The 27,167-nt window shown below is 37.6% G+C and overlaps 1 protein-coding gene across 3 annotated transcripts in view; it reads right to left on the bottom strand.

The window, feature by feature from the left end:
* Window positions 1-489: 489 nt before the first annotated feature.
* Window positions 490-27,167, bottom strand: part of LARP4B (La ribonucleoprotein 4B) — a 59,934-nt gene continuing 33,256 nt past the window's right edge. For 2 of the 3 annotated variants that reach the window (XM_074868267.1, XM_074868249.1), the window contains 13 exons: window positions 25,461-25,542; window positions 24,401-24,537; window positions 21,157-21,260; window positions 19,268-19,378; window positions 18,723-18,776; window positions 18,162-18,371; window positions 14,895-15,001; window positions 14,124-14,378; window positions 12,635-12,680; window positions 9,345-9,509; window positions 5,661-5,785; window positions 4,888-4,999; window positions 490-4,339 (listed from right to left, as the gene is read on the bottom strand). In XM_074868267.1, the coding sequence (XP_074724368.1) occupies window positions 4,058-4,339; window positions 4,888-4,999; window positions 5,661-5,785; window positions 9,345-9,509; window positions 12,635-12,680; window positions 14,124-14,378; window positions 14,895-15,001; window positions 18,162-18,371; window positions 18,723-18,776; window positions 19,268-19,378; window positions 21,157-21,260; window positions 24,401-24,537; window positions 25,461-25,542 (1,790 nt within the window). In that variant the 3' untranslated portion in view covers window positions 490-4,057. The remainder of the gene's footprint in view (window positions 4,340-4,887; window positions 5,000-5,660; window positions 5,786-9,344; window positions 9,510-12,634; window positions 12,681-14,123; window positions 14,379-14,894; window positions 15,002-18,161; window positions 18,372-18,722; window positions 18,777-19,267; window positions 19,379-21,156; window positions 21,261-24,400; window positions 24,538-25,460; window positions 25,543-27,167) is intronic. The other variant, XM_074868258.1, reaches the window with a different exon arrangement.

Below are 27,167 nucleotides of genomic sequence, written 5' to 3'. Positions count from 1 at the left end.
TTTTACTCAGAAGGAGGATATCCCAGAAGTTGTTCCTTCCTAGAGGCATGACCAGAATAACCTCTAAAGCCAGCAAAGCCAAAAATAATCCCAGGACATCTCCAGATTCAAGACCCGTGCAACCAAAGCACTAACCTAAATGTTAAAATCCACATTTAAGACCAAGTCAACACCTTATCTAATAATTTGAGTAAATCACTAATGATGATAATCTCTAGTAAACAAAACATCACATCAGCTTTTTTTGTTTTAAAAACGTTAACCAGAGTTACCTAATAGAGATATTGCTGCCTTCAGAGTTGTATTATAGGTGTTCTTGCTGCTGCTACATAGCCTTAGGTGATGGTTACAACAGCTGCGCTGAACAGTCAAGCAAGCAAATATTTTTTTTCCCAAAATTAGAAATAGACAATTTCCAAAAATGGGAGCAAAAGACCAAGGGTAATGAAAAATACTGCTGAAGAGAGGTTTAATTAAAAAAATCAGGAATTCAAGAGTGCCTAAATCTTTATTTTTCATAACCTACATATTTTTTTTCAAATTAGACAGTTTTACATTTTATGACACAAAAGGAAACTTAAATTACTGATAGTTTACATGTAAGTTTGATTCCAGTCTTAATGGAAGAAGAACAAAAACAAAAACCCTCAAGAAGGCTCCCATATTACACTTCTGTTTCGTGAATTGGCAGCTGTTAGGTCTCCTTAGAAATCTTCGATTGTCTGCTGCTATTAGTGTAATAGGTTACAAAGCACATAAAAATCCCTAACTGTAGCTAGCTGAAGGAGATACAGAGATAGGTATGCACTATTACAGTCAGCTGTTGCTCGTGATACACTGCAGCACACTCAGACAAGGGCCTTTCTATGCCAACTGCTGAAGTCTTTGAAGGATAACGCAGCAACGTAAAAAATTTGCCACTGTTCACAGATTTCTAAGTGGCAAGTGACAGCGTCATGGTGGGGGACTGATCTGAAACAACGTTAAGTTTTAAAAGCAACCTCTGTTTTTCTTAAATTCCTGGAAGAAGAGTCTCAGATCCTATTTTGACTTGTTTTCAAAATGAAAAACATCACCACACAGTCCTACAGGGTAAAATGCCAATTTTAATTACTGTATCCCTGAACCTTTAACTCAGCTACTGCTTTTGGGAGGTTTTTCATTTTAAAAGCCACATTCTAATCTCTCTGTATCATAGCAACAGTCTGCATGCAACTTCACAATTCTACTCTGAAAACTCCATTTTGTCACTGAGTGGAAAAAAATAATCTAGAAGTAAAATGCAGTAAGGATAAGTTGTATATTACACAGCTATTTGGCGTGTCACTTTTTTTGTTTTTAAAAAAAGCTATAAAAACCACATCAGAGGAAGGTTTAAACTTTCGATGCAACAGACTGTTGCTGGGTAAGCAGTAATTACAGTGTATTGACCTAGCACAAATGGCAGCAGAATACATTAGAACAGCACAACACATCCCGCTGGTCTCAATATATTACCTTAGGTACCAGTTGAGTATTATGACTAGCTGTACACAGTCGCTGTAAGGAACCACTTGTGATTGTTTGCAGCTGGTAAGCCTTTCACTTGCAGCAGACAAACAAAATGAATCATACAGCTGGCCTAAACCATACACAGATCTAGCCACCATTTTCACTGCCACTGGGGAAAGGAGAAGCATATTAAAAATCCAATGACAGAACTAGTTGAGCAGTTTTGGTAATGTCAGAGTCCTATCTCCTCCCACAGCATTCACAAAGTTCGCTTTTTAAACAAGAAAAATCAACAGATTCCAACATGCCCTATTTTGACCAATTCTGCAGCATACAATGGGCTGGATTTAAAAGGTCAACTAGTTACCAATTGATGCTTGTAATAGGAAATTTAGCAGGAGTCAATTTCTACAGTTACTTTACAGTTCTATGAATCATACACTAAGGAAAGCACTGATATTCTTGAAAGCAGACAAGTAAGCTTCAGTGTGTATTTCTGTAGCAGTCTAAAGTTTTTCCAATTAGTTTTGATTTTATTAAGGTCTTGAAATTATAGTTTGACTGCTGAAATTCACTATTTACACTGCAGAACACTTCTGAATTGGTTAAATCACTTGTTTTTAGAGGGACTTAGGAAAACATTTGAGGGCTTTCAAATAAGACTTTCGTTTCATTTCCCTTTTGCAGTGAAGAGGCAGAGTCAGTTCAGCACACCAGAATAAAATAAGAAAAAGAAAACAACAAATTAAAGTAATATTCAAACCACAACATTTAGTTTATCTACATCCAGCTCAACAGCAACATTTATAATATCAATAATTTTTATCAGATTTTTTCTTTAGGGTACCTTTTTATATGTTCTGATTATTTACAACTGTACAAGCAAAGCACACACTTCCAAGTGCACATATTTAATACAGTATTGACTATTTGCATTTACAGGTTTTTCAACAATCTGAAAAAGATCAACTGTTTAAGATCTTTAAGGTATATTACAAAAACTGCTGCTAGTTCCTGTACTACAGTATGTTTACCCAGTAAGACCAGTGACAATAGATACATACTGTAACTGAGTAATTCTGTATTCCACTCACGCTAACCCTCCACGGGGTCAGACCTCATTAACTCTAAGCTGTCTTGTACAAAAGTTAAGGCAAAGTCATTTTCAAGTTTAAATAAAATTCAAGTCTTTAAATATTGGATGGAAATAATTCTTTAAAAAAATCAGTTGTTTAAATAAACATTTTTGTGGAATAAACTGTACTGTCATAGTCAGCAGGAATGAGTTTTGTCTGAACTTCCTGCAGTTTAAACACTTAAAGAAAAACTTTAGGCATTTTAAAACAAAAATAATTTATATTCAACTTTATAAGAAACTCGCTAATTTAGTGCATCCTTGTCCTTCAGAAAGCGCATCACTTCTAAAGTAAATAAGTGTGAGAAACCTCATCCCAGAGGTAAATATCAGGGATCTCTTCCTCCACCACACAAAACAAACACCATTATCTCACGTCTTGAAAAAATTTAAATCCGTATGCCAATGCTTGTAGTTACAGGAAGATGTCAACACAAGGCTGACCAAGATATGAACTCTTTCAAAGAGCACTTGGGGCAGAGTTTAAAAAAAAGTCTACAGAGAGCACAGGGGTAACCAGAACATACAGCGCTGACTCAGTTAACTCCCTTACAAGTACAGGGAAGCTAAGGTTATCACAAGAAGGCTACAGTGCTTTCTCCTGATAACATCCACTAACAGGCTTCACCACCATAGAAGCTCACAGACTTAATTCTTTCTATTCACAATGTGCTTTGTATTTGCAAATTATAACATCATTTTTATTCTGGAGTGAGAAGATGGTTACTTGCTTGCAGTAAGTCAAGAAAGGAAGTATTTCAGAAAGACCACTACGGTGCTCCATAGGGTTCATTTTGTGTGTGCAAAAACATCAAAAAAAATTAAATTCTTTAAAATGCTAGAAACAACTACTCTTTTAACCTAAAAGTGCAAGTTCATTTGCTGACACTTAGTACAGCAGCCCAATAAAAAAATCTTCAAGGTCACATACTAATTTGTAAAATATATCTACTTCCTTGCACTCTACACACTAGCTGCCGTTATCAGTCTTTTGGACACTTTAGATATGTACTTGCAGACCAGTTTATTAAAAATATTGCAGCAGCACGTTTCTGCTTAACAGTTTAGAAAAAACTCACTATACAGAGCTTGCACTCACACAGCCACAGAGAGGCTTAATAAAAAGTTGATTTTCTTAAAGACAAATATTTTACATCTTGAAAAAAAATAATCACACTAAGCTTCACCTCCAATTAAGCACCAACCTAAATGTAAGGTTTAGAACAACTATCCAGAAATATCCAGAAAAAATAGAATGTTTGTTCAAGAGGGGAAAAAGTACTTCACAGAAAAATAACTTGCAGGCATTATTATATGCCTTGTATCACTGCAAGCTCCTAACCAGCAACTCATTCTCAGATATCTTAGTGGGAACATGGGTTTAATTTGTGGGAAGCAGACCTCTTTTGGAATCCCTCCTAGGTGTTAGGTTCACTGAGGAGATTTTGGAGGAGTATTCTGTTCTTTATTTAAGCGTTTGCCAATGGCTGGAGGGGACGATCTGCGTCCTGACTGTCTCCTCTGGTCTTTGGGTTGTCCAGGATGTGACTTTGCAGGAGGAGGTTCTCTGTTTTTCTCTATTGTTTCTGTGGGCTTTCTTTCTTCTTTCCCACATGCTACAGTGTTTGGCTTCTGTTCTTTCTGGGGTTGCAATGTAGGAGGATCCTTAGTTGTTCTCTGGCAAATTTCTGCGTAACTAGGCTTTCGCAGTTCCTGTGAAATCGAAAGCAAACAGGAAAGCAGAGTTAAACAAAGCATCCTGAGGAAAAATCAGTTACTTGTATGAACAAAAAAGGTAAAGTCTTTGTCTCAAAAGACTACTGCTCTAAAATATGCAGATGATGACTTGAGTATGAAGTTTACAAAAGCTGTACAGACAACAAGGTTCAAGACAACGTGAAATGCAAAACAGTAGGCCAGAAAAACAGGATACTATGATAGGGCAAAATACTTCAATTCAAGCGAACTCTGTAGCAGCTGAAAGATGATGAATATCAACGTATGCATTAATGCTTCTACCTCAAGGATACTACCAAGAAAAGAATTCAGATAAAGAGCTATCATTCACCAAGTTCTCAAACACCTGTGCACTGTTAATTGCATAATTGTATCACACAAGTAATCATGAAGCCACCAATATGCAAATTTAAGGATGCTGAGCTCACATGATTAAGCAACACTGGGTAACAACAGAAGCAATATTCTGTTAAATGCATCAAACTGGATCATTAAGTGAAAAGCGAAGTAATAAGGTCACTTACTATGGCAGCCCCATTGACTTGTACCGATTTACATGCAGTACTGAGTGTGGAAGAAGAAAGCCTTTCTGTACTCTGTGTCTCTCTCTGCGGTTTATCCACAACCTTGGAGTCCCTGTAAGCATCCAGCAGGAAGCAAGGCTCATGAAAAGTGAAACTTCAAGATAGATGAATGATGTAATAATGGGTCTAAAACTATATTTAACTATAAGAAGTTATAGCTATAATTTGCCTAGCACATTATGACTAGGATTGCATTTACAAATGCTATCAAATATTAAAAAAAAATATGTATTCCTGTGGAACTTGACACTACCCGTAATTTGTGACATTCTGATAGCAGTTGTTTCTTCAGTTATCTTACTCCTGTTACTCAAACACCTCAATTTGATTTGTAGGTTCCAAATAAAGTCTTACTGAAAACTTTATTGTATGGACAACGGTACTGTCCACAGGATCGTGGGTTTACTCTCTATGCTTCAAAGCTATCTAAATACAAGACAGTAAGTCATTCATTAGACTTTTAAATACTTGCAGAGACTAAAACACAACACTAAACTTTTGTCTGCTGAATGACTATTATGACTGAATCACTGTTATGATATTGTTCAGAAATTAAGCTTTATTGCATTTACTACAATTACAACAAAATATTATTTGTTTCACTAATTAAAATTTTAATAGCTATTTACAGTGTTCCACCTAGCCTTCTGATGACAGAAAATGCAAACGTGATTCACAGTAGAATAATTACAGCCATGTAATTAAGTGCTTACTCAGAAGACTGGGATGGCGAAGGAGACCTTTCAAATGTCCTGGGCAACGTAGAAGAAACTGGCAACAATGGCTCTCGAGGAATACCCGATGGAATAGTGTTTGTACTTGCATCCACATTAATGTTCTGAAGGAGGAAAAAAGGCACAGGGCAATCATAATATTCAATTAATACGGTTTGCCTGAAAATTAACACAACCAGCAAACAATTTACAAGTTGATTTACAAGGGTAAGTTAACTACAGGAAAATACAGGACGATCCAACATATGTATCGTAACAAATAGGTTTTTTCCTTTACAATTATTTAGAAACAGACAAATAAATCACACACTGTGGCTCTTTCCCAAAAAGTTGGAAGCTTAGTTCCCTTTGGAATATATCTGGATGACAAAAACCACTTCTTTCAACCTGGGAATTTTGCACCTGCTGGTGACAAAATAGGCTTTGGACCTGTTCACAAACACATACTGCTTTCAGCTCTAGGGCCCCCAACATAAGGACATGGACCTGCTTGAGCGGGTCCAGAGGAGGCCACGAAGATGATCAGGGGACTGGAGCACCTCCCTGTGAGGACAGGCTGAGAGAGTTGGGGTTGTTCAGCCGGGAGAAGAGAAGGCTCCGGGGAGAACTTCTAATGGCCTTCTAGTACTTGAAGGGGGCCTACAGGAAAGTTCGGGAGGGACTCTTTATCAGGGAGTGTAGGGATAGGATGAGGGGTAGTGGCTTTAAACTGAAGGAGGGTAGATTTAGATTAGATGAGATATAAGGAAGAAATTCTTCACTGTGGGGGTGGTGAGACACTGGCACAGGTTGCCCAGAGAAGTTGTAGCTGCCCCCTCCCTGGCAGTGTTCAAGGCCAGGTTGGACCGGGCTTTGAGCAACCTGGTCTAGTGGAAGGTGTCCCTGCCCATGGCAGGGGGATTGGAACTAGATGGTCTTTAAAGGTCCCTTCCAACTCAAGCCTATTAGGACAAAAGTCTCCTAGAGTTACGCATCCGAGAACTGTCATCTTAAAGCTTTAACTCTGCATCTTCCCAATAGGTGGTGCTAAAAAAACCCATAACCTTAAAAAACCCTCCACAACACTAAAGTTTTTGTGAACTAGGATATGACCACCATTTAAAACTCCCTTTCTTATGTATAGTGTGATTTGCCACCAAGCAAGAGAGGCTTTTTCCATAGCCCTCAAAAGATTCTGCTAGTGCCAAGTGATACTGTGCTTCCAGATAAAGGCCAAATAGGTTCAAGATGCACGCATGAATTTAAATTGTCACAAAAGAGAAAGATGACTTTGTATCTTTAAAATACATATTTCTGACATTCATAACGACTTCATTTTCAAGTGTGCTACGTTTTTTGTATTGCTTCTGACCTGTCTGACTCTAGAACAAGAACAGATTCTGGTAAGCAGAAGGGAGAGCAATGGGACAACACAAGCACAGAAGGAACAAGATAGCCAGCCCTTTCCCCCAGCACAGCCACCATTCAAAGGCCATAAAATATGAGATTACTGTGGTCATTGTTAGAAAGGAAAATGGCATTTGATGACATTGTCTTAAATCAGGCAGCACAGATTACTGCAGTAGATCCAAGCCTAGTTTTACTCAAAGTAAAAGTAAAACCATAAAAAGTGGATGTTTAGAAATAAAAGAACAGCTTCTGTAGTTTTACTCACTGTAATAGTGTGTGCAAAAGCTTGAAATTGCACGTTGCTCAGCATTCTGACCCAAGTTTATCAAAACTTGTAGGTACATGGTTAAGAGTGAATAGCTTCAAGTCAAGCAGAAATGCAAGTGCTGTTCCTAAGCCAAACCACTCAGCCCCTGATCCAGAAACACTACAATTTCCTAGTTAGGAAATGTGGGATGATTAACACCTGCTATTTCCCAGAGCTACATCAGGAACAGCACCACAAAGCAAAGAGCATAAATATATGATGCTTGGATAACAATTGTTGGAAATTATACAACCTAAGTTCACTCAGCTTCTGTACACCAGACTTGCCCATCTATAAAACAAGAGTAGCACTGTGTAACTCTACTTCAGCACTTCATAACTCTACATCAGGTGACATAAAAACCATTAAGATCAAGGTGAAAAGCAGCCTGTATACATTGGCAAGATTCTAACATTAACTCAAACGCTTTTGTAGTAGAACACAATTGCTCTTTGAAGCCAGTTGCTGTTATCTTACTCCTTATTAACGCGAACAAGGAAAGACAGCACAATCCCTTTCTTCCACACAATGGTACAGACTAACTCATGCAAGCCAGAAAAAGAAATTGGGAAATCGAAGGAAGCTTTTTAATGCGACAGCACATAGCACTATCATAAAACCTCAGGGTCTGACATTAAGACTGCCTCTACAGGGAAGAAGCATAAGTTCTTTACAATAAGTACAGTGCAAAGCAAGTACTAGATTTGTAATGGGAGGAGCAATGGGTTTTCAGCTGCAATATCAATAGCAAGTGATGGAATTATATTTAAAACCTGAAATACGATAGTCAAAAACCACTTCAGAAATAGAGATAAAATACTTTAAAAATAGATAGATCTTTGCCAAGAGCAGACTGCAATCTGGAGTACTGGCTGACAGTAAGGTAAACACTGCTCTTATCGTGGCGCTGTCCTGCACATTCCCTCTGAACACAACACTGGAATGTAGTTGTCCCTGTTGCTACTTGCAGGAGACAGAATAGATGGCCTGTCTGCTCAACCACTGCTTCAGGTGCAGGCTGCCCTGCTGCTTCCTCTTCCTTTTACCAACAATACCACATACCCTCCCTACCCACCCCTGATATGTGGGCACCAAAGAAAACACTTCTGCAATAGACTCTTTTTAGAGATGAGACACAAGAGAGATTCTGGTGTTTCATCAGGTTGCTTTGCACTGCTACAATCCAGGAGTTAACTTCCTCAGTTGTGGTACAGCTAGAAAACCACAAGTTAAATTAGAGCTAGCAGAAAGCACCAATTCCATAGCCTAGACCGTTCCAGAGTGCATGGGGTTATACGAGTCTTGATGGAGGAGAGCATACTGTCACTCACAGATAGCATGGTAGAGACAGTTCTAAGAATGAATCTATGAACGGCTACTGAATATTGATTTTCAACTGCATCTCTACTACATCTAGAAAGCAGTGGTTGCCAAGTCATTCTGGTATATTTTTATCTTTCCAAGCAATATGACAAGACAACACTGGGACCCAGCTGGTTTTGGTAACAGTTTTTGTTCCAGCTATGATTCCTAGTGTACTGAGATTAGGTAAGCAGCTTCTTTATATTTCAGTGCTTAAAAGTTTGCCTCTGTCACTTCTAAGTGTTTTATATACAACTCAGAAGTCTGACTATCAAACAGAAAGAAAATTTATCACACATTTTTCACCTGAGTATCAGAAAGCCTAAGGCAATTATGAACAGCAAAGAGCATATTTTCTAATCTCTGCCATTAACATCTACTTGTACCGGTGCTCATATTCCACATCACTTCAAAGAGAATACCCAACAAATTTTAAGATGTAAGTGAAGGTGGCAGCGGCACATCATTTGACAGCTGTTTTAAAAAAGAATTTCTTATGACCCATGTAAAATCACAAGTTTTTTCTATATATAAGCCACCAAATCTGAAAACAAGGGTTATGCAATTCTTCATTTTCCCAACAAAAATGAACACTGGCTACTCACTCTTTCTTTTGACGTTCCTATTACCACACTGGACAGTCTGTTTTCAAAGAGGTCATCGGTCTTTAAATTGCCAGCAGCCCCAGGTAACGGAGGAAAGCTAGATAAACCCAACTCAAAGCTAGGAGATGGAGGTTTTGGGGGTGGTGGAGACTGTGTTTGGCCTCTCTGGAATAGAAATAACACATTGAGGTTACTGCACTGGATGACAGAAAAGACAGACATGGGACTCTAAACTAGTTTTTGCATTTGATTTGTATCTGTGAAGCCCCAGAGGGGCCTCTCCCATACTGCCTTCCGAGAAAACCACACAGTACCAAGGAATAGATGCTTTCATTTTCCACTGTTGCCCTTAAAATATTTCACTATTATTTAAATGGGATGGCATAAGCATCCTTACAAATTTCATATGCATAAGCTTTAGTGGTACTGGTATAGTAAGAGAAGTCTTCTTGATGACCCTTCCTTCAGGGTGGACACTTACACTGACATAGAAAGGAGAACAGACTGGTTTAGATATCATGATACAGTGAAAATATAAAGCCCATTTATGTACAGTTGGTAGCATTCTAAATGAAAGACAGGAGACAATAAGAATCTTTTCAGATATACTAAGAAATGGCAAGACAGCATGACTTACATGTAGTGTAGACAACAGCAATTTTCATGTAATACGAATTTATATGGTCAGTTCGTAAAAATGCAAAGATAAATGTCAAAACTATTTCTGAAACAGGAAGAGTTTTTTTTAACTAAATCTAAGAAGAAAAAGTGTCCCAAGCAAAAAATCCAACAGGCTAAATGCAACTATTTTGCACTACAGACAGCAGTTCAGGAGTTAAGTGTACCATAGTTAAAGATCAGTTGGGAAGACTGCTTGCAAGGATTTGTAAAGCTACATTCTATTTACACTGAAAAAATAAAATTCCTTTTGTAATATGCTGTAACTGAAGTTACCAATTAACTTCATCTACATTATGTAAACAAAGTAACTGTTTTCTGACTGTGCTCAGGCCTGTGCTAAAATGACCTCTGCTGCAGAACACCAAATGCAAAGCAGTCTTTGAGACAACTCCTATTTTCAAAAGGAAAATAGTTATGGATATATAGCCATGATGGTCTGAAAGTGAGAACAATGCTTCTGGAGAGAAAAGTGTTGCATTACTTACTGACTTTTTGCCCTTCCTTTTCATGAAGAGCAATTGATACAAAACTACCCTTGAGGTCTTCTCACAAACTACACTATGTCAAAAGAAGTGTCTGTCAAGAGGGAAGTAGGGAAAGAATCAATACAGAGGCAAGAACAACTGCAATTCCTAGGACTGCTACTGACCCAGTATCACCCCCTGAACACAGTTTAAGAGTACTACAGCAGTGGAGGCTGCAAACCTCCAAAAATAGAAGTCAGATGACCTATCAAAGGGTTGTGGAGAAAGACTAAGAGACTACACTTATCCAGCTCAAACTGCAAGAGGAACAACTTTTCTTTTTTTTTAGAACTTAGTTTTCTTAAAGGGAGCTGAAGTCCTGCAATAGATAATGCTTTTATATTTGTTACAAACATTTTAAGTTATACAGATGAGTCCTAAAGAACCCAACATATTAAGAGACAAGTAGCATTAACATCTTAAATTAGGGAGACCAGGGAGAACTTCAATGGATTTTAAGCTGTCAACTGCATAAAGTTTCTCAAGTCAACTTGTCATAACAAATTGAGTAATTGGCTTATATCTATAGTCTCAGATACAATCTGATCAAAAAGGTTCATGCTCTTCCTCATGAAAGCATGCATACTCTCTATTTTTCCTTTAAACAAAGAAGTAGTCATCACTCCATTCAAATACAACTGGTTGTAGTGATGTCCTATACACACTACCTAATCACTACAGCACCACACAAGAGATCAGATCCTGGATTCAATTCTTTCCACAGTCTAAAGGGGTTAATCTCTCACTTCAGAGTAAGCTCCTTCCCAGTGTACACAGTTGTGGGTGTGCAGCAGCTCTCACCTCTGTTCAAGTTGCATCACTGGACAGTACAGACTAAAAGATTCACGAGCCAGAAGAGACTAGAAGGAACCTGGCTGCATAAACTGCAAGTAAAGCCTGGAGCTGAGAGAAGGGAACCGTAGATTTCCAAGAGAGTCATGTCTACCAGTTTTACATTCAAAATTAAAATGAACTTTAAAGTCATCTAAGTCAGAAGAGCCTCTCTGCTTCTTAAGAGTGTCCAAGGTAATCCCTTCACTCCAGCACTCAAACGCCTAACCTTCCTTGTTCTTTCAAAGACAGAAAAAAAACACTGATAGAAAAAAAATCTAAAAATGCAAGCAGCTTTGAAACAGCAAAAGGAAGAAGTATTTAGAATCCTACGTGTAATCAGATCTCACTGAGCTTTGAGAAGTTTAACAAAAACTAAAAACAAACGGAAGGAACCACTTGTTTTACACTTTCAAAACCCTGATACTCTTTTAGCCAAGTCCCCTAAGGCTACTCAATAACAAGATCCACAGATACAAAAATCAAACAATTCCAGACCTTTAAGAAAGTGTTATGGCTCACACAGTGGGGTTACTTTGCAACTGGAACATGAATAAGGAAATAATCTAGTTCAACTTCATGAACATGCCATGTGTGGCAAAAATGAATTAGAGAAAAGTGTTTAGTTCTATCAAATAAAACCTTCAGAGGTTTTCAAATAAATAAACCTATCAAATAAAGTCCTACAGAGAAAGATTACATTTTGTCTTCTACACAATGTCTAGTTCAGCCTTTTCAAGTATCAAGACTATTTAGGTATTCACCTTGAATTTAAGTTTACCAAAACTGTAATATTTCAATAGTGTTAGTATACCCTTACCAAGTGGTACTAGAAAAACAGAACTGACTACTTAACAACTAACATTCTAGCTATACACTATGACACACGGATCTATAAAATGTTCTTCAATGTCTACATCAACGATAATCAAGCATCAAGTGTTTTGAATTTTAGTTTAGCTATTTAGCTCCCCTGAGAGGGAACACCAGCATGCTGACAAAGTAACACCAGGATAGAAATTTTTTGCTACTATAGAGTAATTTTACTTTTTCCTGACTTCTTCATTAATGGACAATCTTCTCTGATACCCAAATGCAGTAAACTTATGTGATTCTAATGAGCTCTTGTCTTCAGTCAACTGTGACATGTAATTGTTTGTGCAATAACTTCTCCCCTGCTAGTCCACATAATATCCATACTATTACCTTGTTACCCAACTTTTATTAGAGATTAATATGATCATGAACACTCACTGTAAACTTGTCCTCCCTTTTCTTTCGGTAGCCATACGAGTTTTTCCTAAGGGAAAGAAAGCAGTTATCAGAATCTTGCCTATAAATGAATGGAAGGCAGTTAGTGAGAACAGGAGAAATTCAAACTGTTATTTCATCCATCTTCATTCTAGACAGATTATTAAAAAAATGTTTGAAGGTACAGATCTTGTACAAGTCAGCATAAGAACACACTGGTTACAAATAATTCCTGCATTAAAAGCATCTCAGCACTGATTACATAAGGCTTAGACAAAACCTTTCAATATCTAAAGTAAAGATTTTGGCCTTTTTTTTTTTTATACCTATGTAACTTTTGAAATACGGCTAACTTTTCAATTCAGGTAAAGCCCCTCCAAAACATTTTCGTGCTTCTCCCGCAGCCCTTCTTCAGGTAAACCTCCTCCAAGCAGCAGTTTAAAATTTGCAATGAATTCTAACTCAGTTTCAATATAGTTTAAGTTTTCTGTTTGACTTTTAATATTCTAAATGTATTAAATACTGAAACAAGAGAATATAGCTCTAAGTACTGATTATTCCTGTACATATTTGTAGTCTATAGCTTGAACAATCTTGTTTCCTATGTCCTTACTCGTATTTTCATCCACTAGCTATAGCACAACTTGGCAAATTAGATTTAGAAAAGTGTTTCAATCCTTGCACAACATCCCCAGTTAATTTTGTAATGATACAATACAAGTCTAATATAGGATCATCTGCAGAAGACTTGCATTATCTTCCAATTCAGTAAGTTGCTCAAAATGTGATTTACTTGGAGACACAAACACAGCCATCATTAAACAAAGCTGCACAGTACTTTTATAAAGCCCTTAGAACTGTACTGTATTTAAAAAAATTCTGAGATAAGACTGCTAAATTCTCACATTAATAATGATGCCATCAATTTTCAGCTCCCCAAGTTGTTTTCTGTTTGGATTTGGTTTTGTTTTTTTTTTTTAAACTGCATAACAATAGTTTTCTTAGTTGCATGTAATACTTTTTCCTCCCTCCATACCAATCCATCATCTTTGTTGTTGTAAATGTCTAATTTGGGCAAAATTCTGATCTTTCAACTAAAAAGATTAATGAGCACTGCTAGTACAGGTTCAGGTGCACAATCTACACTGATGAACAATGGAATGGGCAGAACTGTTTCATTAAAGTCAAAAAAATAATATGCAAAAACTTTCTTAAAACAGATGAAAAAGGACAGAGGATTAGATTTTACAGCTGTAAATTGTTCATCAGTTGCTATTAATGATTTTCATTTGGTAGGAAAGTATGTAAGTCCAGTCTGCATTTGTTCTATATTTAGCACTTTCTCTGAAGTACTTTCCAAGATTTGAGCTTTGAGGAGAGAGTCAGTTTAAAACAGTAATGAGAACAGTACTAGTACCATACCTCTTTACTAGAAGTAGTTTAAAAGCAGCAATACTGGGTTGTTCAGAGGACAAGTGCAGAGTACACTCACCTTCCTCTACCTAATCCAGGAGATGAGTCAACACTGGTCTGTTCCATCCGTCCAGTTCCTACTTCCCTCTTGGTATAGCTCGTAGTAGCATTCTGCATCCGTGTCCTGTTTTGCCCTGGCTGCCGCGTCTGTGGACTCCTGACGCCATTGATTAAACGATCAGCAGAAAAGTTGAATATTGTAGGACTGTCTAGAAGCCCAGGTCCCCTTTCTGCACTGGGTATTGTATGTCGTATATGAGACTTGCTAGGATTCCTACAAATTCAAAAGTCATTTCAACATACGTACTACGAGAGATCTTCTGAGGCCTAAGTCTATACACAGAATTCAGAAGAAGCAGGATCTTTAGTCCTTTATTGCATATTTCATTTATAAGAAGGATAAATATTCATTTTAACAGGTCATGTGAATTACCAGAATTAATCTTTTTGTTGTCTATTTTCAACTGTGGTTTTACTAGAAGCTACTTGAAACTGCAAATACTACATGAATAATCCTGTTGATCACATGCCATCATTCAGAATATTTCATCTGAATACCCTAAATCATGGAACAAAGTTCTCAGCTTTCAGACAGGCCATTTACATTTAGAAACAGTACATCCACTAACAATAGCAGCCCCATCTGCCCTTTGGCCTCACTTAACCTTGCACCAGGTTCAATTTCACAAGTATTTTCAAGTTAGCTGGTGTCACTAAAGTAAGCAGACTAAAACCCCACATGCCAGGTAATAAAACAGTATGTATATTGTTAAAAGATAGTTGAACTTGCCTGTTCCTGGGAGGATATTGTCTGAGTGTAGTCAATGGAGAAGCAGCAGGCTTGAAGGTTGGAGATGTGAACCCATTGATAAATCCAGTATTTGGAAATGGTGTTACCTAAAGAATATATTGCATGCTCACAATTATAAACAAAGTGAGTACTATTTTTTCTTAACCTTGTATTTTAGGTCATTCTGTGCAGGGCAGTATTTGCTCAAACAGCAATAGAGCATTTGTCCAGTGCCTTGTGACCAACTTCAAAAATGCAGGTTTTTTGAGAACACAGCCACTATACATATTCAAATTCTAGTAATTTGTTAAGAGGATTGAAAAACATCAAGCCAGAATTCTTGGCTGCCAGTTAAGTAATGCTCCTTCTATTTCACACCATACTATGCATGACTTCAGAGTACAGAGATATTTCTTTGTCAAAGAGTCTAACCTACACAGCCTGTAGTTGTTCTTAATTTATATGTGAATCCCTCCCTGAAAAGAAAAAAAAATAATTCTTTTTAGTTCCTCAATCTCCTTACCTTCCATGTGATACCTAAATAAAGCCTAGAGAGTAAGCGGATCTTAACTGGACTTCTGATTCTTGTCACATCTTACCACCTTGTTCTACATGTGAATTACTGTCTTGTTGCCCAAAAAAACAACATTAGCAAAAGATTTTGGGGGGTGGGTGCATATTAATGTCTTGTGCTAACAAGATATCTCAAAATCTGAAGCATGTTCATAGTAATTTCTCTAACCTCACTAGCACACTTTTTTTAAAATGAGTGAGTTTCATTTAGAAAATGTTATTAGCAACAGCAAATAGTTGCTTGCCTTCTCCCCCTGAAAATAACTAAAATGCAGAACAGTAAGACTTCCACATAGCACTCTTTCTACACTTAATTAAACTATGAGAAACAGCCGTGATTAAGACTGTTTCATATAAAGGTAACTTTAAACTTGTCTAACCTTTCTTGCAAAAGGTAAAGCAAATCACCAATCAATGAAAAATAAAATTTAACACCAAAGCTGTCATGCCAAACTACTGTTAGCTTAACCTAGCACATGACAGCAAATGCTACCTCAGACTCCAAAAATAGGCCATTAAGAGTTTAACAAAGCTATTTTAGGAATGAGGTTTCATCAAAATACTGCTTTGAAGTGCTTTCTGCTTTAATAGTTACAACTTGAATGCTGTAAAATTCAATCAAAGCTAGTAAGCAACTACTGAACCTGAATAATGAGAAGACATTGAACCTAAAGGAAAAAAGTTTAACTCATTGCTTAAAAGGACACTTGCAATATTTGCCCCTTCTTTATTTGTAAGGATGATCTTTTTGGAAGAGAAAAACAGTAATTTTAATTTTCCAATAAATATCAAAAGCATCAATTTGTTTTCTCCACAGAAGTCACACAGCTCAAAGTACACTTGTTCTTTTTACAAGCAGGACAATAGTATTTGAGGAAAGATCTAGTTTAAGTACTTGATGAAGAAGTAGGTAGTTTTAGAATTCTGAGGACATGTGTTGCCATATTCTAGTTTCAGAACTAGAACTGTATGCCCACACTACTGGGTGTATTTAATCTCAAATTAGAGATGAGACAGATCTGTTAGTATTCATGCAATAACAGAAGAGGAGAAAAACTTTTGCTACATTTACACACAAGTCTTTACATGCAAACTACAACCCTGTCTCATGAAACATTCCTGTGTCATTGTTCCTTGTGGTCCCTGTTCTCCTTACAAGTAATTTGTATTCAAATATAGCTCTTCCTATAACAGGTTCAAGAAACATCATATTACTTTAAGGTACACAGAATGCAGTTAATCAATGACTATACTGCAAAACAGTGGGAAGCAAAGCTCTGCCAGTTAATTCTGTTTTTACTAAGAAAGGAATGAGATCTTTAGTGCTGACAAACTTGTAATGTCTTCCCTCAAAGGCCAGGACTAGTAAGCTTTCTGAAATACAAAAAGTTCCAAAATGACATAATGCAGATACACACTATGCTGTGCTTGAACCTGCGGCCAATTAATCTACATCATCTACACCAGTACCATCCAACTACTTCACTACCCCAGAGCAAGACTCTGCAATAGTCAGTCTTAGTTTATCTAGGGGAACAGTCACATTCACTAATGCTTAATAAGGTGGCCTTCTCCTGGAATAACATTGTTTACTATGCTACCTTGTTTCCTCCACATTCTTCATCCCCCTTAAAAAGCCTTCTCCTGCAAAAGCTCCGACTACCTTCCTTATGTGTGAAGTGTTTACTACACCAACTTTTTAATTAGCTCCTTGTCCAGTACACAGGAAGTTTGCTGAAGTTTGTTCAAGGACATTTTAATCCTCTGCCAAAAAAAGGTCTAAAAAGCTTCTAATTTTGAGCATTGCTACCCTCATTTCTTTTAGCCACAATTAAAGAGGCATTTACAGAGGAGAAGAAAGAGGTTCCACACAGGACAACCTTAGTCTCCCAGTTGTTATGGAAAACTATGTTCATATTAGTTTTTGTAGGATAACAAAGGCAGACTAAAAGGGGCCAAAGTAATTCTGGTGGGAATGTTACAGTGGAGAAGATGGAAGCAGCATTGCAGGATGCAGCAGATGTCCCATTACAGTATATAAGGACTTATTGCTACCACCCTAGCTCTAAGGCTTACTGATAGCCCCCTTAAAATTTTTAAAAATTAAACAATTTAAAAGTGAGTTACTTTTATTAGCAAATGTAATTTTATTTTTCATTGCCAAAATGATGTTACTTTTGCACAGAAAAAAATCTGCTTTAAGAACATGCTGAATAGGGTAATTCAGAGTGTTAACCTAGAACTTATCTTCCTGCTGGAAGATCAAGATACTAAGTTATCCTTATTTATCTGATTGCCATAAGTTTATTCAGTACATATCAGAATTGCTTTTTCTGGTATTCACGTACATATTCTGAAGATCTAATTTCTAAGGAGGCTTTTAACCATGACAAAAACAAATCTTTAGTAAAGATTTCTTTTGATAATAATTAATAATTAATAATCTTTAGTAAAGAACTACCTCAAAAACTTAGAGCTTAAGAAAAGAATCACAGTGCATTGAGACCTGATGCAATTTTCAAATAATTTATCTTGCCCACTACAGGAAGAATTTTGAAGAACTACTTTTCAAGAAGAATCAGTACCTTAAACTCCCCTATTCGGGATACATATGCTTCCTACACCTCAAGATTTCATAAGAAAATAATACTAACTTTGAAAAGAATGCCTCTGTTTCATAATCAATAGACTTACCAATGAAGGGTCAAGGTAGCTGTGCGTGGCTGACCAGGTCTGTGGGCCAATTAAGCTGTACAATGGAAACTGTTGGTGGGGACTGTATACTGGAGGTAAGTAAAAGGATGTTGTGTAACGCTGCTGCGTGTAGAGGTTCATATCCAGAGGTCTATATCCATTCTTTGGCAAAAATGTGTTTATAGCTATTGCCTTTGCTTTTATCCTTGCCTGCAAAGGAGATGAGATTATTTATTACAGCAGCCTTTCAAATTAGATCAGGATGGTTCAAACTAGCAGCTCTTAAAAACTTTTACTGGACACTTGTCAGTCACCTTCTCCTTCGAGGAAGGCAGGAACAGCGGAATGCTTCCCTGCTGGCCTGATGCTGGGATAGGTATACAGCTGCCAGAAAGGAGGAAAAGAAGTAAGATGGCATGTGCTGCATTTCAAAACCCATCTCCAGGTCAAATGGCTGCTGAGATTACACCACTTAAATTTACATTAGAAAACACAGTGAGCCCCATAAAAAACAGTACGTATACACACATGCCCCAGAAAACCCCATACAGCTCTATTTACCTTAATTGGTTTTCCTTGGAAAGTTTTCACTTCTTCTCTAAGGTATCTGTAAGCCTTTAAAAAAGTAATGATAAAATTTGTCAAATATAATTTAAACAGAAACTTAATTTTTGACAGGCTAAGCCTAACAATGATTCTTGAAGTGTCTACTAATATTAGACTATAGAAAACCCTCATATATAATCTGCATTCATCAAGATTTAAGTTATCATTGCAGAAGTGCTTCAATAAATTTAAAACAAGATTTTAATTCTTATGATTGAAGCATTTCAATGTGTCATCCAAAACATCAGTGTTCTTAGTACAAAAAATTGTAGCTTTGGCCTGGAAGCCAGGATATATGAAGAAGATAAAACTCTTACAGCATTATGTTTAAGAGTGCTGATAACTGGATATTAGCTAAGGGGAAGCATTACTGGTTTTAGAGATTTAGGTATTCTTCTTTTTAAATTGTTACACATTTGTAATACAGTTTATCACACAATCTATCCTCATCCCACCCTTTTTTACTGTTGTATTCTAAAATGCTTCCAAAAAAGTGTTACCTGTTGTGCATCAGCTTCCGATTCAAATGTGATGAACCAATTGTCATTATAGGCAAACTCACAGTTGATAAACTTAGGCAAATTATCTCCTTTGAAAAGTGCTTCAACCTCCTAAGGAAAGTGGTTTTGATAAGAAGGGAGAGAAAAGGATAGGAGAAAAAACGGATGGACAGAAGAAAACATCAATTTAAAGTGCAAGAACTCTGGAACTCCACGTAAGAAAGATAAAAACCACTTTCAGGCTTACAAAACAGACCTGAAACTGCAGAACACCTGCAGTAGTGTTAGCTTTCTACAATCTCCCTGCTAGCTAGAAAGAATTCAAGCAAGCATCATTTAAGGCCATATTGCAAGTAGAAGTTGCCTGCTCCCTTTACATTGGGGGAGATAAGCTATTTAGGCCAGAGACACTTAAATTTGGCATCAAGTGCAGAAAAATGGCTATTTCTTCCCTGTCCCCAGAACCATGGAGGCACAAAAGCTTCTGCATACTGTATGGGATAGCAGAGTCCTGCCCTTTGAGCAGAAACCTGGAGATACACTTTAACTCAAGTGTCTACAGATTAATAGATTCGAAACAGGGTTTATGTTACCTCAAAACCAATCAGTTTCTACAGAAAAAACCACACCTTGGACATTATACTTGGTTTAATTCATTTGCATATTATTTATTTTTGTCAGAGTGGAGGAGAGCAGCATCAAAAAGCAATGTAACTTGGGAGTCCTTACAGCATTTTGCAACTTTGCTGCTTAAATAAAGCCTGACCATGCTATACCAGTTAAATATCCTGTTATTATCTAGTCAGTTAAGTCTGGCAAATTTAAACACATAACAAAACACTTCGCTTTAGACCACCTCTTCTGAAAACAGACTCCTTCCAAACTCTGTTGTTGTTAAGCATTTAAAAGTAACAACCCAGTGTTGACATACTCAACCTGACAAACTGATGACAGAAAAAAAACCTGAAAACCCTATAATATTAAAAGCTAGGCAGTCCTTGAAAGGTTACATTTCATTTAGAAAGCTAAAAGCAGCCGATATTTCTAAGCTACACACATAGCACTTTTAACTACTTCCCTCCAATTCCGTTTAGCATTTTGTTTCATACTCCTGTTTAAGGCCACTTCTTTATTATAAGTTTTTAAACTGCAGTACTTTTTTTTGTATGAAGACTATCAAGAGAAGTAATTCTTTCAGAATCTTTATTCTTCCTTGTAAAATTAAGTAGAAGGGAAATTAAAATATCTACCCATCATCAAGAATCTTTGCCACCTCCTCCTTGAAAATTCAGGATGGTTTAATCTATGGCCCAATCATTTTTTTCCAGTTTTTCCATTAGTCACAGTCCCAGCTATATGAGTTGCATTAAATATCTCTCAAAGAATCAAGTTCTCCACTCTCATACTCATTCCACAAGCCAGGGGAGATCCTTAGCAACTTGTTAATACCTCTAGCCTCAGCATTATGGAAATGTTTGCAAAGCTTTAAGTACTTTACCCTAACAAGCTTGAAGGTGCAGCAGTGGCATTTTACATTCTAAGACTTATCTTCACTCATTTGTTTGCTATTTATCCAAGGAGCTGAGACCTAAGTACATATGGATAAAGCCAGAGCCCAAGAAAATCAAATCATGGTATCTCTACCAAACACAGCATTGTCAGTTTTTCAACCCTGTGCAGAGCTACAGGTTTTAACAGTCTTCCTATGAGCAACACGCTTTTATCAAATATAATTATTATCCAAACACACATAATAAACTAAGGTTTAGAAACATTCGTTAGAAACTAACAATGTAGTAAGAAATGTGATATGCTTATTGAAATCTGGAAGAAATTAACTTCTAAATCCTAAGGTGAAAGCATTTTTTACTGAACAATTAAACACTTACTTCAATGGGGGTAGACTCAGGTACTTCACGTAAAATCACAATACAGCGATTCTGATTTGGCCTAACTTTTTCTCCCTTCTCATCCACTTGGACTAAAGGCAATGCTAAGAGAGAAAACAACAATGTCTTTTAGCTGTAAGCAATCATAATATCTTTGCACACTGAAAGATGCTGTAGACACTGTCGTACAATGCAAAGCTTTTTGTGCTCAACTTCAAATTTTTTTGAACATTAAGAAACAAGCAGAAGATGGCTGAGGATACTTTCAGATACATGAAACTGAGTAGACATGTTCCTTAAAATCTCCACACTCTTCCTACTCTTCCAGCCTAGAAAATCCCAATTCATTAGCTTTTTCTTCTATAGCACACATTGAGTCATGTCCTTTTTTGATTCTTACAACACCCTGTCCAGCTGAATTTAAGTGTCCACCGCTTCCCTGGCAAGATTAATCTAGTGGCTGATTGTTCTCATTGTGAAAAATTTTCCTCTTGTGTCCCATCGGAATCTCCCCAGGAGTAACTTGTACCCATTACCCATCATCATTTCCATGTGACTCCTTGTAAAAAGGAAGTCTCCATCTTCTTTGTAGCCACCCTTTAAATACTGGAACATGGTGATAAGGTCACCCCTAAGCCTTCTCTTCTCAAGGCTGAACCAAACCCAGTTCTTTCAGCCTTTCCTCACATGGCAGGCTTCCCAGTCCCTTGATCATCTCTGTGGCCCTCCTCTGGACCCTCCCCAGCCTGTACACATCTTTTTTGTATAGCAGATACCAAAACTGAACACAGTATTCCAGGTGTGGCCTGACAAGCACCAAGTAGAATGGGATAATGACTTCTTTATCTCTGCTGCTGATGCCCTTGCTGATGCAGCCCAGCATCCTGTTGGTTTTCTTTACTGCTGCAGCTCACTGTTCACTCATATTGAGCTTGTCCACCAGAACCCCCAGGTCCCTTTCCACAGAGCAGCTCCCCAGCCAGGCAGGTCCCAGCCTGTGCTGCACTCCTGGATTGTGTTTTCCCAGGTGCAAGACCTTACACTCATCCTTGCTGAACTTCATAAGGTTCCTGTTGGCCCACTCTTCCAGCCTATCCAGGTCTCCCCGCAGGGAGACTCTCTTCTGAAGTGTCCACTTCCCCACTCAGTTTGGTATCACCAGCAAACTTCATCAGGGTACACTTGATCCCATCATCCAGATCACTTGTGAAGACATTAAACAGCATTGGGCCCATTATCAATCCCTCAGGGACCCCACTTGTGACAGGTTGCCAGTTTGAAAAGGAGCTATTTCCCACCATCCTCTGGGTGCAGCCTGTCAGCCAGTTACCCACCCACCGCACAGACCACTTGCCTAGACCATAATACATCAGTTTCTCTAGGGGGAGGCTGTGGGGAACCGTATCGAGAGCCTTGGAGAAATCCAGGTAGGCAATGTCCACTGCTCGCCCCACATCAACCGAGCAGGTTACTTTGTCGCAGAAGGCAATCAGGTTTGTCAAGCACGGTTTGCCTTTGGTGAATCTGTGCTGGCGTTTCCCAGTCATGTGCTTCATTTGACTTGTGATACCCCCCAGGAGGATTTGTTCCAGAACTTTCTCAGGGACTGAACTAAGACTGATGGGTCTGTAATTTCCTAGATTCTCCTTTAAGCCCTTCTTGTAAATTGGGGCAACATTAACCTTCTTCCAGTTTTATGGGACATCCCCCCATCTCCACAACTTCTCAAAGATTATGGAAAGTAGCCCTGCAATGACATCCTCCAGCTCTCTTAACACCCTCAGGTGGATATCGTCAGGGCTCATCAATTTGTAGGAGTCAAGCTCCTGTAACAGTTTGCATACCAACTCCTTCCTTCACTGATGGTGGATCTGTTTCCATCAACCCAGATTTTTGTTCCCAAGACCTGGGGCCCAACATAGCTGGTAAAGACAGAGGTGCAGTAAGTGTTGAGAACCTCTGCCTTTTCAGCCTTGTTGGTGACTAACTCACATCTCCTGTTTAACAGCAGGCCAGTATTTTCCTTCTGTTTCTGCTTGTTGTTTACATACCTGAAGAACCCTTTCCTGTGGTTTTTGACATCTCTGGCCCATTTCAATTCAAGCTGAGCTGTTGTTTTTCTAACTGCATCTCTGCACACCCTGACAGTGCCCTTGGTTCTCAACAGGTATACGTCTGCTTTACCATCTCTGGTATGCTTCTTTCTCGGTTTTGAGCAGATTCAGAAGCTTGCAGTTAAGCCAAGGGGGTCTTATGCTCCACCTACTTCCCTTACCTTTAAAGGGGATGAACTGGTTCTGTACCTCCAGGAGAGTGTTCTTGAAAAACTCACCACACTCACTAGCTCCTTCATCCTCCATGGAAGCTTTCCACCGAATCCCTCCCAACTAAGCTCTCAGCAAGTTGAAGTTTGCTCTTCTAAAATTTAAACTCTTGGTCTTAGTACTAACCTTCAGCATGCTCAGCAAGACCCCAAACTCCACAATATTGTGATCATTGCAACCAAGGCTATCACTAACCAAGATGTATCAACGTAGGTTTTCTTGGTTTGTGAGTAGCAAGTCCAGCAGTGTCTCATTCCTGGTCAGCACATCTAGCACTTGTATGAGGAAGCAGTCCTCTATGCATTCCAGGAACTTGATGGATGTGAGCTGCTGTATTGTTCTTCCAACAAATACAGAACCAAGTTCTGTTGACCTGAAGCTTGCTTAAGTGACCCAAATATTGCTTTGTTGGCCTTAATATCTTGGTTCAGAGGTTGGTAGCAGATGCCTACTGTAAGACCCACCTTGGAAACAACCCCTCTGGTCTTGACCCAGAGGCATTAGAGAGGGCTTCCACAATCACCATAGTTGACTTCTTTACATTCAAGTTCCTCTTAATGTACAGCCTGACTCCTCCTCCTCTTCTTTCCTGCCTGTCTCTACAAAACAGCCTATAGCCATCCATCGTGATCCTCCAGTGCCCTGAGTTGTCCCACCACATCTCACAGCTTAAACTCACATTATTCTCATTTACACAAATCATTCATTACTCAATACCTCAAATGTGAAGTAGCTTTGATAAAAACTGGAATCCTATAATTGTGATGGTCTAAACTGGAAGCTGCCTGCTCTATTCAATGCTTTACAGAAAAGAATGGCATTTTACTGAGATAGATAATAAAAAAGAGATTGAAAATATGGGTTAATAGTCCTATGGCAATAACCAAAATACTTCCTAGTGTTGAGGGATTTTTACTTACATCTCAGCACTTCAACAATCAAATCCATATCAGTACTGAGTTTCTTGACATGATCAAGGTTTGCTACTGTCATTATTGGCACATACTGATCACTGTCCATCTGTGATATAAGGTACATGTCACTGGCAAGATTTTCTCTGTTGGGAAAGAAAAAAAGAATGGGAAATGTCACAGATGTAACTTTGCCAATAAACTTGAGACAAAAGTCATCGCACAAAGATTCCTAAACTAAATTTTGTTTTCGGCATTTTCATCAACTCCCCAGTCTGTTCACTGACTGTATTTCACTTCCTAGAAAACATTCAAACATCTTTTTTTCCCTTCATGCAACAGTATTAGTATCTTCCTGTTTAGGCAGCACATTACCCCCACAAACATGTAATACTGTTATGAGTTTATTAGTTCAAATGACCACTGACTAACTGGTTATGCAGAAGTATACAGATTAGGAATTGTTCTAGGCTATTAAGACATGTGTTTAGGATGTTTTTATCTAGACACAAGTGCTGAGAATAATTAAGTACAACTTAACTGCTTTGATGATCTTGCATCAGTCTATACTGGAATGTGTATGATTCAGAGCCCTGAATTTTTTTAATTGATCTTTAATTTACATTAAAAATATATATATTTAAATATAAAAAACCTTATATAGCTTATATAAAAGGATCTACAGATGCACATACAAAATTCTACTTTGTACCAATGCAAATTTTGAAGTTATTAGCTTAAACAAAGCTTACCAAATGGTTTAAGTTACTCTGTTTTAATTTGAAAAAACAGTAAGAGTCATAAAAATTCACCTGATCTGTAACTGATTGAAACTACTCTCACTTCAAAACAATATAGTTGCTAGTTAATATTTTAGGCCCAGAAGCTTCATGTAAGCTTTAAGAGGTACATCAATAGGATACTCTGAAATTTTTGTGTTACTTCAAATTCTCATCCTTTCCACTCAGTTTTTAAGTGACAGCTGAGAAATGTATTAACATACATCCCAAGCTAGGTACTGAATCTTGTTAGTTATCCTCCTGTTTGCTACATTTAGGTGTATACATACCTAGATAAACAGAATTCCAGTGTTTTTTTCAGTAATTCTCGTAAATCTTCCTGACCTTCTGGCTGCAACTGTTCATTTCCACCTAAAATTATAACACCTAAGTTTAAAATTTAGTTCTGCTATATTACACAATAGATATTTTGATCAAGCCATCATGTCTACTACTGGCTGTATGTATAACTAGCAACAAATTTTCAAATTCAGTAAATGTTCATTGTGTGTTAATTCACCACCCACCAAAATTGCACAGGAACACTTTTTAAGACAGAAAAGAAAAACCATGTCTGACTTCACTTGTTAACCTCTGTTCTCCAAATAAAGATCTGAAGCAGTTTTAGAAAAGCAGGTACAAACACATCTCAAATACTGAACTGATTTAGCTCATATATCCGTCTTCCAGTCTTAGGAAACTAACCAATTTCTAGCTGACTGAACTCTGACTCATACAGCAAGCAAGAAATGTAATGGAGGCACTTCATACTTCTGGCCTCACTCTAAATTCCCAACACACTAATTGAGAAAAGAGTTCCAAAAATGTAGTTATCCAATCAATTAACAACAGACACGTGATCAGTTAACAATCTCTCGGTTAAGGAGAAATGAATTTTTTTTTCTTATATCTGGAAGTTTCAAAGTTATCACATGGAACATACTAATTTCACGTTCGTTTTAGTTTAGACCCAATATACAGTCAATTGAGGGTAAACTAATTGTGTCAGTGGGAGAACTGTTTAAAGATCAGAAGTTTAGCATGGCTTTTAGAGATTCATAAAACATTTAGTAACATGTTACATAAATATAAATTAGTTTTTTTAAAAAGATTTCACACCAACTATTACCCTTGATACCCTTCCTTTCTTCAGTAACTTTCATCCTTTCTTTCAGCTCTCCTTTAACATTTCTTGTTCCTAAAGCAACTTCTGATTTCCTCCCACCATTTTGTCCTCCACATGTTCTATTCTATGTGGATAATACCAACACCTGAGAATCATGTACTAACCACTATCTCCCTTCCCTATCTCCTCTTTCCTCCTTGTCCAAAATCTAGCAAAGACCAAAATTATATGCATTTTTAAAAATAATCATTAAAAAAATTAAAATCTTTTCAGAGTTGGGATCACCTATGTTACTATTCATCAAATGGAATAGATCCAACCTGCTGTTCAGCTGCTTTACAACACTATTTGACTCTTGTTGAAAGTTAACTATTTTGGGCACATAAAGGACACACTGACAAGTTCTCTAACACTAAGCTGAGGAACATTGTTCCCATCTAGAGTGCTAGGCACCATTAATATCACTTCCTATTTGCCAGTTATTACTTAATGTTCCCCAACAGTAGCCATAAGTAGAAGGGTCAAAGACAACTTTTAATTTTCAGCACAAGCAAGGATGATTCCACAACTGTGTTGCCTTGATTTCAAACTATTATGGATGCTATACTAGTCACTTGAAATACATGTTATAAAATAATTTTTAAAATTTTTTTAAACTAAAAATATTTTATTAAAAAATACATGTTATAAAATGCACAATGAACAAGGAGCAGACCTCTCATGAATCTTAAGAAACACCCAGCACAACTTCCTCTTTCCCATCCCTCATCTCCATCCAAGTAGTAATCCTACATGCATCTTGCAGACCTTCTGTCCCTTTCAGTGAAATATAAGCATGGCTGAACCTCTATTCTAGTGTCTGTAAGTTTCT

This window comes from Strix uralensis, chromosome 1 (genome assembly GCF_047716275.1).
Source record: "Strix uralensis isolate ZFMK-TIS-50842 chromosome 1, bStrUra1, whole genome shotgun sequence".
NCBI classification, from domain to species: domain Eukaryota; kingdom Metazoa; phylum Chordata; class Aves; order Strigiformes; family Strigidae; genus Strix; species Strix uralensis.
The sequence above is the reverse complement of the archived record's forward strand: the minus strand, read 5'-3'. Positions and strand labels throughout refer to the sequence as shown.